Source organism: Natrix helvetica (assembly GCF_964273705.1).
Source record: "Natrix helvetica genome assembly, chromosome: 3".
NCBI lineage: Eukaryota > Metazoa > Chordata > Lepidosauria > Squamata > Natricidae > Natrix > Natrix helvetica.
Window position 1 is genome coordinate 65,730,598 of NC_138549.1, and position 12,704 is coordinate 65,743,301.

At 39.8% G+C, this 12,704-nt stretch overlaps 1 protein-coding gene across 4 annotated transcripts in view; it reads left to right on the plus strand.

Moving 5' to 3' along the window:
- The first annotated feature begins 33 nt into the window (after positions 1 to 33).
- The window catches only part of ABL2 (ABL proto-oncogene 2, non-receptor tyrosine kinase), a 70,002-nt gene continuing 57,331 nt past the window's right edge, over positions 34 to 12,704 (plus strand). Inside the window, exon 1 of one of the 4 annotated variants that reach the window (XM_081947674.1) lies at positions 34 to 453. In XM_081947674.1, the coding sequence (XP_081803800.1) occupies positions 222 to 453 (232 nt within the window). In that variant the 5' untranslated portion in view covers positions 34 to 221. The remainder of the gene's footprint in view (positions 454 to 12,704) is intronic. The other 3 variants (XM_081947677.1, XM_081947675.1, XM_081947676.1) reach the window with 3 other exon arrangements.

Below are 12,704 nucleotides of genomic sequence, written 5' to 3' on the forward strand. Positions count from 1 at the left end.
GTCCTTTCCCCCAAGCTCGGTGGTTAAGATGGCGGCTGCGGGGGTTGAGGGGGCGAGTCCGTGACGGCCTGTCCGGAGAACGGCGGCGAGGAGGGGAAAGGAGGCAGAGCGGCTCTGGGAAGCGCCGGGTGCGGCTCCTAAAGCGGGGTAGGGGGCGGAATGTGAGCAGGAGGAGGAGACGGAGGGCTCTGGCGGGGGCCCAGAACGGGAGGAGAGCGGGGATGGGCCAGCAGGTGGGCCGCGTCGGCGAGCCGGGTGCCGCTGCGCTTCAACATCAGCCGCCGCCGCCGCCGCAACAGCAGCAGCAGCAGCAGCTGCCTCTTGCCCAGCCACAGTCTCAACCCAGAGGGCTTCGCGGGAGTAATAGCAGTGGGAGTAGGCCTGCCAGCCGGAGGCGAGAAACGGCCGCTGCGCGAGCTGCCGACAGCGGCTTCAATATCTTCACCCAGCACGGTAAGGTGGGAAGAGGGGCTGGGGCTGGGGCGGGCAGGGGAGGAAGGGAGGGAGGGAGGGAAGGAGAAGCGAGGGAGTGGGTTGCGGCAAATGCTGGAGGCGGGTGGGTGTGGCACAAAAGCGGAGGCTGGAAATGGGTTGGGGGTGTCATGAAGCAGGGCTGGTGCTTCTTTCCCTCGCCTTAAAAACGTGCCAACTTATTTTTCGACAATAGACAAAGGTTTGCTTCATCTGGTGGCCGGCGCCGTTGGGAAGCGCCCAAGCAGGTAGCAGCAGCAGCAACAGCAGCAGCAACCTTGCCCTTCTTGTGCCGCCTTCAGTGTCTGATACTAATGGATGGGGATTCCGGTTTAAGCAGATAGGTGACAATAGAAACCACTTTCAGTGAAACGTGTTGTACCTGCTCAAATCCGCTATTTTTTTATTCATTTTTACTGATTAATATTTAAGAAATGGCTTTATGCATTTCATGAAGGGGGTTTCTGTATAGAAAAGTTCTTGTTCCCCGTAAATGAGTTGATGTTCAATTCAAGTGTCAGAGGACATACAACATGGCTACCCCTTCAGGTTATGAAATGTGTGTAGTATTTCTCAGAAGTATAACTTGCTTTGGCTTACTTTCCAGGTGCATTTACTGATAATTGTTAGGAAGAGTGTTTTTATGTTAGTAGCATATGGTACTGTGCAGGCTTACGACCCTTTGGGGTTATATTTATTAATGGTTGCACTCGGATGTTTTTGGATCTTTCTAACATGGTGCTTTCTTTGCAGTCTGAATGTACTTCACGTGAGATCCTTGCTTCATGAGTACAATATTACTTTCCCTGTTTGTTAATTTATGTAGTCATAATAAAATTGAAGTGATATTTTTCTTTGCCTATCTCCTCATTAATATCTGAAATGGTGTTTTCTATCATATGGTCACATTTAAAATGCTTCTAGTATATTCATAATGTTGGTAAGATGCATGCCACAAAGTGCAATTATAAAGCATCAGAAAGTGCCCCAGATGTTCTTTTATATTTTTTTTCTAGTTTTGTGATAGTCATGTTATCGTGATTCTTTTTTGTATTCTTTGGATGAATTGCAATGATGATACTGTTCTCAGGGTAACAACCTGTTTCATTATGACTTTTATTGATATTAATGAGAACAGAAGACAAAAAGCTAGCATCTCTAAATGGGAGGCTGTGCAAAAAGGAAGGTGGGAGATCCAATGCTTTTGGACCTTATTGGTATAGCAAGGTAAGAAGGTTTCTCCTGTTATTCTTTTTCTCTTATGGTGTTGTGATAGACACAATAAAATATTATATTGTGCAATATTACATTCCAGGGTCATGTACATCTTTACTGTGGTTGGAAGTCCATGTGATCTTTATAGAAAGCCCAAATAGGCCATTGTCACCATCATTTTATTTATGTTGTATCTTGCATCTGATTTGGAACTGGCCAAATAGTATTTATTCAGCTAAATATCATCAGGTGATTTGCAACCTTGTATGGCATTTGAAAATTTGAAGTAGTTTTTGTGTACCTGTTTTGTATTTTGCTTTGCTGTAATTTGAGTTTTTACAAGTGATATTTACATTCAGCTTGAACACAAAAGGAAATAAGAGTTTATGTATTTGCTTCAGGCAGATAGAGAAATTTTCAAATTTACAACTTTGGCTTTTAAGCTTCAGAAACCCCATTTTCCTAGACTCCTTGAGCTGTGGAACCTCAATTGTACATCTTGTTCTGAAGAACTCATTCTGTATGTGTGATGTGAAAGCCAATTACACAGGTCAGTCCCCTGAGGATACATAATGTGTATAGATAAGATAATTAGGTGGCATGTCCAATGGTATTTAATCTTATTGGTGCATCAAGAGAAGAAAATTTATTTTTTCTGCACTCTTGTTCTTTTATGGTGACTGCATTCCATATTGCTGGGGGTGATATGCTATCAATATAGCTTCTATGTCGGGGGTGTCAAACTCGCATCATCATGTGTCGTATCTGGACTTTCCCCCCCTTCGCTAAACGAGGTGGGGGCAGGCCCAGCACGTGACGCATCCGGCCCATGGACCACGAGTTTGACACCCCTGTTCCATGTCCTCTACTGAGTAGTATAGAAAGATAAAGCACACTATTGAAAACCCTAGAAGGGCACTAAATGTAGATATATTTGTTTGTATGTTCAATGTATACAACTGCTATCTTCCATTCATGACTCTGGGCAGCTTACTATTAAAACAATGCAAAAAAGTTGAACAATTATACAAAACATTACAAAAACATTAAAACAATTAAAAAGTAAAAGCCATATATACCATGACTGGGAGAAAATATATGGCAATATTGTTAAAACCTTATAGCTGTACTAATAAATGATATTGTGCTCTCCATATATGGAGGACTCATTTAACTTGCAACAATGTGGACATGCTCTTAATGTATCTTCTTGCATGACAATGGTTACAAGTGCTAACATAGTGTCCCCTTTAATTCACTCCCTTATTGGTAGCAATGATCTTACTACTATTCCCACTAGGTAGCAATTCAAATCATAAGCACTACTTTTTCATCATGATAAGTAAGGCAAAAGAAATTATTTAATAGAACTCAGGCATAGGTTTTTTTTTGGCAGGAGGCATTCAGAAAACAAGAAACAGTCCTCTCTCAGAGGAGAGATATGATACTTACTTGAGGAAAAACACTCTCCCAAATAGATTGCTAACCAGAATCAAGCCTTGGTAAATGAGAGAAGACACATAGATGTACTTACTATATCTTTCTCTGGTTGATCATTGAATAAAGTTGTAGGATTGGGAGTCAGGAAATGCATTTGAACCTATGATTGGAAATCAAAGAAAATGTCCTTGCTTGGAGTTTTTTTTTAAAATAGTCATGACAGAACAAGAAGTTCTCAAGATTTAAACTTCAGTTATGGTCTACAAAACATTTCCTTGTAGCTAGCAATTGAAGACTTTATAGGTTTTGTCTTCTTAAAAGGTTTGTGTGGGACTCACTGGCAAGTGGTATGATACATTTCACTTATCAGTTAGCCATTTTACCCATTTTACTGTTTTCTTAATAGCCAGCTTTGCTATGCTGAATTTCAGGAGTCTCTTCCTATCCTTAGCTCACTGTTCACTTTGGAAGCAACATCCATTCCATTGATGTACTGTGGAATCCATTGTCTGCCAGTTTTTCAAACTGTTTTGTGAAATCCTAGGGTTCTGAGAGAAGTCGATGAGAGACTAAGGACAAAAAAAAGTTCATTTTAGCACAGCCAATTTTCTCTCACTAGAGCTTTGTTTCTAGAGCAGGGGTTCTGGCAGATTGTTTAAAAAAACTAACAGATTCTCAGCTTGAGTAATTTTGAAAACCTCTTGTCTAAAATACCAAGCAGAGAGGAAAGTAATCACTGACCCTAAGCATATCAGGCTTCTAGTTTGCTGCTTATCCTCTCAATCTCATTCCACAGCTTGTTGAAATCAAGTTACAGATGTGGAAACAAATTCTTATCTACTACAGTCCAAGGAAACAGTACTCATGACAAACTCAATCGTATCTGCAACCAGAAAATGTTGCTAACTTGGAATTACTTTTCAATTTTTTCCATTAAAAATTCTTAAAAATACAGATAATTCTTTTTGACTATGACACAAAATTGAATTTGGTACCAATTTTTGGAATTATCTGTATTGTATTCGTTCTTGAAGTCTTTTGAGATTATATAAATTTCTATCATATATACATTTTGATATTGTATAAATTCAGATTGTATAAATTGATGTTTTTCATCAAATAATATCATCAAGACCAACAGATTATTGTGATATTTAATTTATCCATATAATAGTTATTATGGTTCTGGTCCAGACTTTTGAACTTGGAATTGGAATAAGCCTTTTTAGAATATATTCTAATATGGAATTGGACCTCTAGTTTGCTTGTCTCCCCCAACTATAATCTCACTGGTAATATGATTTACTTAATCAGCTTTTTAAAGTATGTAAGTAACAATGTATGGCTCAATTTTAGTAACTAAATGTTTTGTATATTAATCAAATTTATTTAGCCACCTACCTCACGGAAAGTGACTCTGGGCAGTATACATTAATCCAGTAAAACAGTAAATATAAAACAGCCATTACCTAAAACCATTATATTCTAATTATTAAAACATTGAAAATATAAAGCTAACCAACTAAAGAAAATAAAGAGAACTAAAGAAAATAATAGATGGAGGGATGTTAATAATAATGGAACCACCTCAGGAGTTCACCTTTTCCCTAGGGTCCCTAGGCTTGCTGGAATAACCAGAGCTTGAGAGAGCTTTGAAAGCTCAGAAATGATCTCATCTTTGAGGGGAGAAGATTCTACATAGGTGCCATAGCAGAAAAGACCTGCTGCCTCGGGACTGCCAAACATGACTCCCTAGAAGTGGAACCCATAACATACGCATTTCATTAGATCTGGTGGGACAGGCCGATGAAATTGCAAAGAGGTGGTTCCTCAAATAAACCAGTCCAATGGCATGTAGGGCTTTAAAAGTCAACACCAGCCACTCTGGTTGGACCCAGAAACAAATTGGTAATCAATGCAGCTCATGTAGCAAGGATGTAATGTGCATGCTATTGGAAACACTCAGAACTGTTTTATAGTTCTTCATTGATTTTCTTGAAGATAAATGAAATGAGCAGTAGTATTTATTTTAGCACAGTGGAGTGAGAGATAGACAATGTCAGTTGAAATCTTCATGTTTCTTATTCTTTTACCCTATTCCAATCTGTTCCTCCTTCTTTTGTTACTACTGTTGGAAGCTGTCTGTTACTGTAGAATAAAAGAGTATGGTATTTCAGACTGTTAGAAACCAGTTGCCCTTGGAGCCTTGACTTTCTGTTCTTCTTATGAAAACAAATCTACCCAATCTTCTATTGACTTTTTTACAGGTAAAATTAACAAAAAATTATAATTCTTCTTTGTACTTGACTCCAGTTTTCAAGTACAGGTGAAACTCGAAAAATTAGAATATCATGCAAAAGTTCATTTATTTCAGTAATGCAACTTAAAAGGTGAAACTAATATATGAGGTAGACTCATTACATGCAAAGCAAGATAGTTCAAGCCATGATTTGTCATAATTGTGATGATTATGGCTTACAGCTAATGAAAACCCCAAATCCACAATCCCAGAAAATTAGAATATTGTGAAAAGGTGCAATATTCTAGGCCAGTGGTGGGCAACTTTTTTTTTCAACTGAGCCAAATCTCGCCAAAACCACGATTGAAATTTATTTTGAGAGCCACATTTTTAAAACCGAAAATACATAGGATGGTACACTGTTTTTAGTTTCAATAAACTCTGGCATTTGAAGCACACAAGTTTTAAAGCTGTCAAGTTACAAGATCCTTGCATCCCTAACCCTTTAGGAAAAAAAACCCAGGGGTCTTCAAACCTGACAGCTTTAAGACTTGTGGACTTCAACTCCCAGAATTCCTCCTCCAGTCATGTTGGCTCAGGAACTCTGGCATTGAAGCATGCAAGTCTTAAAGCTGTCAAGTTGCAAGACCCTCGCACCCCCAACCCTTTAGAAAAAAAAACCCAGGGTCTTCAAACCTGACAGCTTGAAGACTTGTGGACTTCAACTCCCAGAATTCTGAGAATTGAAGTCCACCAAGGGCATCAATCATATTAGCCCAGGGATCTGCAAAATTGGCTCTTAAGACTGGTGGACTTCAACTCCCAGAATTCTGAGAATTGAAGTCTACCAGTCTTAAAACAGCCAACTTTGCAGACCTCTGTGTTAGCCCAAAGCCTGGCGCTGGGCGGGCCTTTCTCCCCCATTGGTGGAGCCCCAAGAAGCGAGGAGGGAGAAAAAGAGACGGAGGCCAAGGAGCTTCCCCCCCGCCCCCTCCCAGCAAAAATCTAACCGGGGAGCCGGGCGGGCAGTAGCAAATTAACCTCAAAACGTATCAACGCTTGGAAGGACGTTGTGAACAAAAACCAGCGTGCAACATGGAAGGATCCCAAATGACTTAACGTTTGTAATGCTGAACTGTCCAAGAATGCTAAACCAATTTGTGATTGCAACTTCCTCGAAAGCCTTTTGAGCGCACCCGGATTAAGGTTCCCTTCCCACAACTTTGTTACCAAATCCCATGGCCACCAAATTAACTCACCCATTTCCACATATACCCAATCATAAAGTAATCAAGACTGACTGGAATGGCACACACACACACACAAATTAAAAATCATAAAGCTGAAGGTGAGCCTGTTTCTCAACCTTGACAACTTTAAGGGGCGTAGACTCCAATTCCCAGAATTCCCCAGCCAGCCATACTCCAATTGTAATTTCTTCTTAAAATAGGATAGAAAGGCTCATGGCAAGAAACTCCAGGCATCCAAACAACTAAAAGGTCAAGGCTGTGTGTTAATTCTGTTTCCCACTTATTTCACAAAGTGGGCTGATTTATTTATCCCACTCATTTATGCCATGCTGTCTTTAGTTTTTGAAACATTTTACAGACTAAGCCTTTTTTAAAAAAATGCCATCAATGTATACACAATTTATTGAGCTGGTATAGGTTCTCCTTGAGCAGGCGGCTGAATTAGAAAACCTCCAAAGTCCCTTCCAGCTCTGTTCTATTCTAAAGACTCTCTTGTGCTCAGCTCCATTCCAAACAATACTGACACGGTCAGTACTAGTTTTCCTGATTTCCTGATTAGGGAGGATCCTGAAGTCGGGCGGGGACGAGAAGCGAGGAGGCAGAAAAAGAAACGGAGGCTAAGGAGCTTCCGCCCACCCCCTCCCAGCAAAAATCCCTGGTTAGATTTTTGCTGGGAGGGGGCGGGGGGAAGCTCCTTAGCCTCCGTTTCTTTTTCTGCCTCCTCGCTTCTCGTCCCCGCCCGACTTCAGGATCCTCCCTAATCATTGTGGGTCGAAAAAAGGGAAAGGGGCACTTGTTTTGAAGTGCCCGAGAGGAGGGAGGTGAGCGGGCGCCCGGCACACAGAAGAGCTGCATTAAAATGTGTAAAGAGCTGCGTGTGGCTCGCGAGCCGCGGCTTGCCGACCACTGTTCTAGGCTAAAATTGTCCCACTCTAATCAACTAATTAAGCCATAACACCTGCAAAGGGTTCCTGAGCCTTTAAATGGTCTCTCAGTCTGGTTCAGTAGGAATCACAATCATGGGAAAGACTGCTGACCTGACAGTTGTGCAGAAAACCATCATTGACACCCTCCATAAGGAGGGAAAGGCTTAAAAGGTAATTGCAAAAGAAGTTGGATGTTCCCAAAGTGCTGCATCAAAGCACATTAATAGAAAGTTATGTGAAAGGGAAAAGTGTGGAAGAAAAAGGTGCACAAGCAGCAGGGATGACCGCAGACTGGAGAGGATTGTCAGGAAAAGGCCATTCAAAAGTGTTGGGGACTTTCACAAGGAGTGGACTGAGGTTGGAGTCAGTCATCAAGAGCCACCACACACAGGTGGATCCTGGACATGGGCTTCAAATGTCACATTCCTCTTGTCAAGCCGCTCCTGAACAACAAAGTCAGAAGCGTCTTACCTGGGCTAAAGAAAAACAGACCTGGTCTGTTGCTCAGTGGTCCATATCCTCTTTTCTGATGAGAGCAACTTTTGCATCTAATTTGGAAACCCAGAGGAAGAATGGAGTGGCACACACTGCAAGATGCTTGAAGTCCAGTGTGAAGTTTCCACAGTCTGTGTTGATTTGGGGAGCCATGTCATCTGCTGGTGTTGGTCCACTGTGCTTAATTAAGTCTAGGGTCAACGCAGTCGTCTACCAGGAGATTTTGGAGCATTTCATGCTTCCTTCCTCAGACAAGCTTTATGGGGATGCTGACTTCATTTTCCAGCAGGACATGGCACCTGCCCACACTGCCAAAACCACCAAAACTTGGTCCAATGACTGTGGGATTACTGTGCTTGATTGGCCAGCAAACTCGCCTGACTTGAACCCCATAAAGAATCTATGGGGCATTGACAAGAGAAAGATGAGAGACATGAGATCGAACAATGCAGAAGAGCTGAAAGCCGCTATTGAAGCATCCTGGTCTTCCATAACACCTCAGCAGTGCCACAGGCTGATAGTTTCCATGCCACACCGCATTGAGGCAGTAATTGTGCAAAAGGGGCCCAAACCAAGTACTGAGTACATATGCATGCTTATACTTTTCAGAGGTCAGATATTGTTCTAAGTTACAATCCTTGTTTTATTGATTGCATGTAATATTCTAATTTTCTGAGATGGTGGATTTGCGGTTTTCATGAGTTGTACGCCATAATCATCACAATTATGGCAAATCATGGCTTGAACTCTCTTGCTTTGCATGTAATGAGTCTTATCTCATATATTAGTTTCACCTTTTAAGCTGCATTACTGAAATAAATGAACTTTTGCACGATATTCTAATTTTTCGAGTTTCACCTGTAGATACCCTGTTTTTTTTAAACATCACTTCCTTGTTCTTTGTCTTTTGTTTTCTTATTAAAGTTTGCAACCTTCTGTTCTTTGTGATTTTATTTATATCCATTTTCTTGTTCCCATGGGGATATTTTTATTTACATTTATGGTTCTATAAAAGTTTTTTTTGACCTATAATCCTGACTGTACCTAGGCCTTACAATCAGTGCGCAAATATTTTTGTGCTCAGGGCTCACATTCTAAGCACAGCTTGATCGATGCTTGTGACCCTTTATTTCAGGCTCTTTCAGTCCTAGTATTTGTTAGATTTGAGCTTTTGGAACTTCTTGGCCAATATCAGAAGTATATTAACTAAGTAATTTTTAATATTTTATCCAATGTTTGTTTCTTCTTAATTTTTGTAATTTGTATCTTTAAAATATACATGTGCTTCTGTGAGTCCTCTTTCTTATAAACAATGGTTTCTTTTTTATAAACACTTTTCCACTGAACAGGTGAAAAAATAGAACTTAAAGTATCCCTTTTGATCATCAGGTTCCATTTATTAGAAAGAGGAATTGCTTTTTTTGCTTTATGTTCAGTCAGAAACATTGGCGCATTATTTATTAGATGTGAAATTGGAGAGAAGATTGCAAATGGTATAAGACTGTAATGATGGTACAGATTTTTTAGATAGTCATTGTTGAGGAAATATATTTTCTATGGGTGATAAAAATCCCTTTGAATCTTTCCTGGGTTGAGAAACAATTGTCCCAACCCAGATTGTCTTTGTGTGACTCATAAGCACAGGTAGGTATATGTATATATAAATATGTACCTTTCTCTTAAGTTATAATGTATAACCCAGCTGGTAAGAGTTAATAGAAAAAACTATTGAAATTAATTCATATAATAGCTTTTTAATGTGTAAATGTAAAAAAATGTTTCAACTTAGTAAATAAGCTTTCAACACTCCAGAAAATAGGCTTAAGATACAGAAGGATCTTGACAAACTTGAACATTGGGCTCTATCTAACAAATTGAAATTCAATGATGAAAAAAGAAAGGTTCTACATTTAAGCAAGAAAAACAAAATGTACAGGTGGAGTATATGTGATACCTCGCTCAATAGTAGTAACTGTGAGAGGGATCTTGGAGTCCTAATGGACACTCATTTAAATATGAACCAGCAGTGTGCTACAGGTGCCAAAAAAGCCAACACAGTTCTAGGCTGCATCAACAGAGGGACGGAATCAAGATCACGTGAAGTGTTAGTACCACTTTATAATGCCTTGGTAAGACCACACTTGGAATACTGCATCCAGTTTTGGTCACCACGATGTAGAAAAGATGTGGAGACTCTAGAAAGAGTGCAAAGAAGAGCAACAAAGATGATTAGGGGACTGGAGGCTAAAACACATAAAAAACGTAGAACAAGAAGCAATAGATGGAAACTTGTCAAGGAGAGAAACAACCTAGAACTAAGGAGAAATTTTCTGTTAGAACAATTAAACAATGGAACAACTTGCCTCCAGAAGTTGTGAATGCTCCAACACTGGAAGTTTTTAAGAAGAGATTGGATAACCATTTGTCTGAAATGGTATGGGGCAATGTTGGCAAAACTTTACAGCAACGAGTGCCTAAATGGGAGCACACATGGGAGCGCTGGAAACCAGAAGAGCAGCTCTCTGACGTGCACACACAAGAGTGCTGGAAACCTGAACAACAGTTCTCTGGTAAGCATGTGTGCGACGGGAAGCTGAGCTTCTGGTTTCCAGCATGTGCATGCACTCTGGTCACCTGTTCCGGTTTCTAGTGCGCATACACATGTGAAGACCAACTGGCCGGCACATATGCATGCACCGAAAGCCATAAGCTCAGCTTCCCAGCGCACGCATGCGCACCGGGGAGCTGCTGCTCTGGTTTCTGGTGCTCCTGTGCATGAAAAGATCAGCTGGTGCGCTGGAATCCAGAAGAGCAACAGACGACGGCTGGCGTGCTTGGAGAGATGGCTCTGCATGCCACTTGTCTAAGCAGGGAGTTGGACTAGAAGACCTCCAAGGTCCCTTCCAACTCTTTTTAAATTCTTTAAATTCTATTCAAAGACTTAGTGCAAATCTCTTCAGTATACATATCTTTCCATCTCACAAAGATATTGTTCTGGGGAACGACAGGATGTGATGGAGGTGTTTCTTATCAACAGCTTCTTGTTGGCTTTTCACAATACATATACACACAGATATTTAAACAAAAATATTTGTATTTACTTTGTCCTTTTTGAACCAATCTTATTTTACCTGTATTATGCAAACAAGTGGAAATATTGGACAAACATTTTTTTTAGATTTGAGACCAATGAAAATAAAGCAAAAGGGATAAGTTTATTGATTTTTTTCAGTTTCATAGCACTGTAATTTTATAGATTATAATTAAAGTGTTATTTTGTAATGGTTTTAATTTCATTGTGCTTCAGTTTTATATATTACAGTTTTAACTTTAAAAAACTAAGTAATTCTTGAGAATTACTCTGGTCTTAGAGGTTCATTTTGCTGTCATAATATGCTATTATGCTACTTCTATCTCTAACTTGAGATGTTTTAAGACCTTGTATTTTCTATTTGATTCTGCCTCAGTTTATTTTGTATTGGTCATTGACTGAATAAAGTTTACTTACTTCCTGATTTTGCTTTGCTCATAAGGAGCTAAGAATAAATATTAGTTTAAATTCTGATGGATAACAGTTCTCATATTTCAGCCATGTTTGGTTGTATTTATACAATGACAATAAAGGCTATATAAATAAATATGAGAAGAAAGAGTAGCAGATACAGATGGACAAAAGGGAGGGACGACTCTAGGAAAAAGAAGATAGGAAGTGAAGGTCTTGGATGACAGCTCACATGGTTAACATTGACACAGACTATTGAAGATAGATTGTTGGTTTCAGTCCAGAAAAAGGGTGATGAGGGATCCTAAAATAGAAAAGGCAGTGTTCGGTCTGGTGAATGGTTTGTTAATTTATAGGTAATCAGAAATCTTTAGCGTTCAATAGCACAATTGTGGGCAAAATGTTCAAGAGAACCTTTTGTAGGACCTTCCTTGGTGAGGTTGAAATGATGCAAGATAAGATTACTGTAAGATCACTAGTTAGATCAAGGCCAGTTGCTAGTTTTCTGACTGAATCAGAGAAAGAGGAAACCTTGCCATTAATACAGGTAGTCCTCAACTTATTATTGTAATTTGCTTAGTGGCCATTAAAAGTTACAACGGGCACTGAAAAAAGTGACTTATGACCATTTTTCACACTTATGACTGTTGCAGCATCCCCATGGACACGTGATCAAAATTCAGATGCTTGGCTACTGACTCACATTTATGACGATGGCAGTGTCCCTGGGTCGTGTGATCACCTTTTGCAACCTTCCGATAAGCAGTCAGTTGGGAAACCAGATTCACTTTACAACCATGTTACTAATTTAACAACTGCAGTGATTCACTTAATAAATGTGGCAAGAAAAGTTGTAGAATGAGGCAAAGCTCACTTAACAAATTTCTCACTTAGCAACATAAATTTTGGGCTAAGTTGTGGTTGTAAGTTGAGGACTATCTCTACTCTGTTCCTTTTAGATTAGAAAGAGTAAATCCAGGTTGATTTAAAATAGAGCACATGTTTTTAAATTTATACAATAAATTGCACACAAATACACGTCTAAGCAGCCTGATTGAATAGAACTGAAAGTTGGACTTCAGAAAAAAGGCTTTCATTTATACTTTTGATACAGTTATATCTGCCGAAGGGGAAGAACAACCTGTTCATACTAAAACACAGAGCAG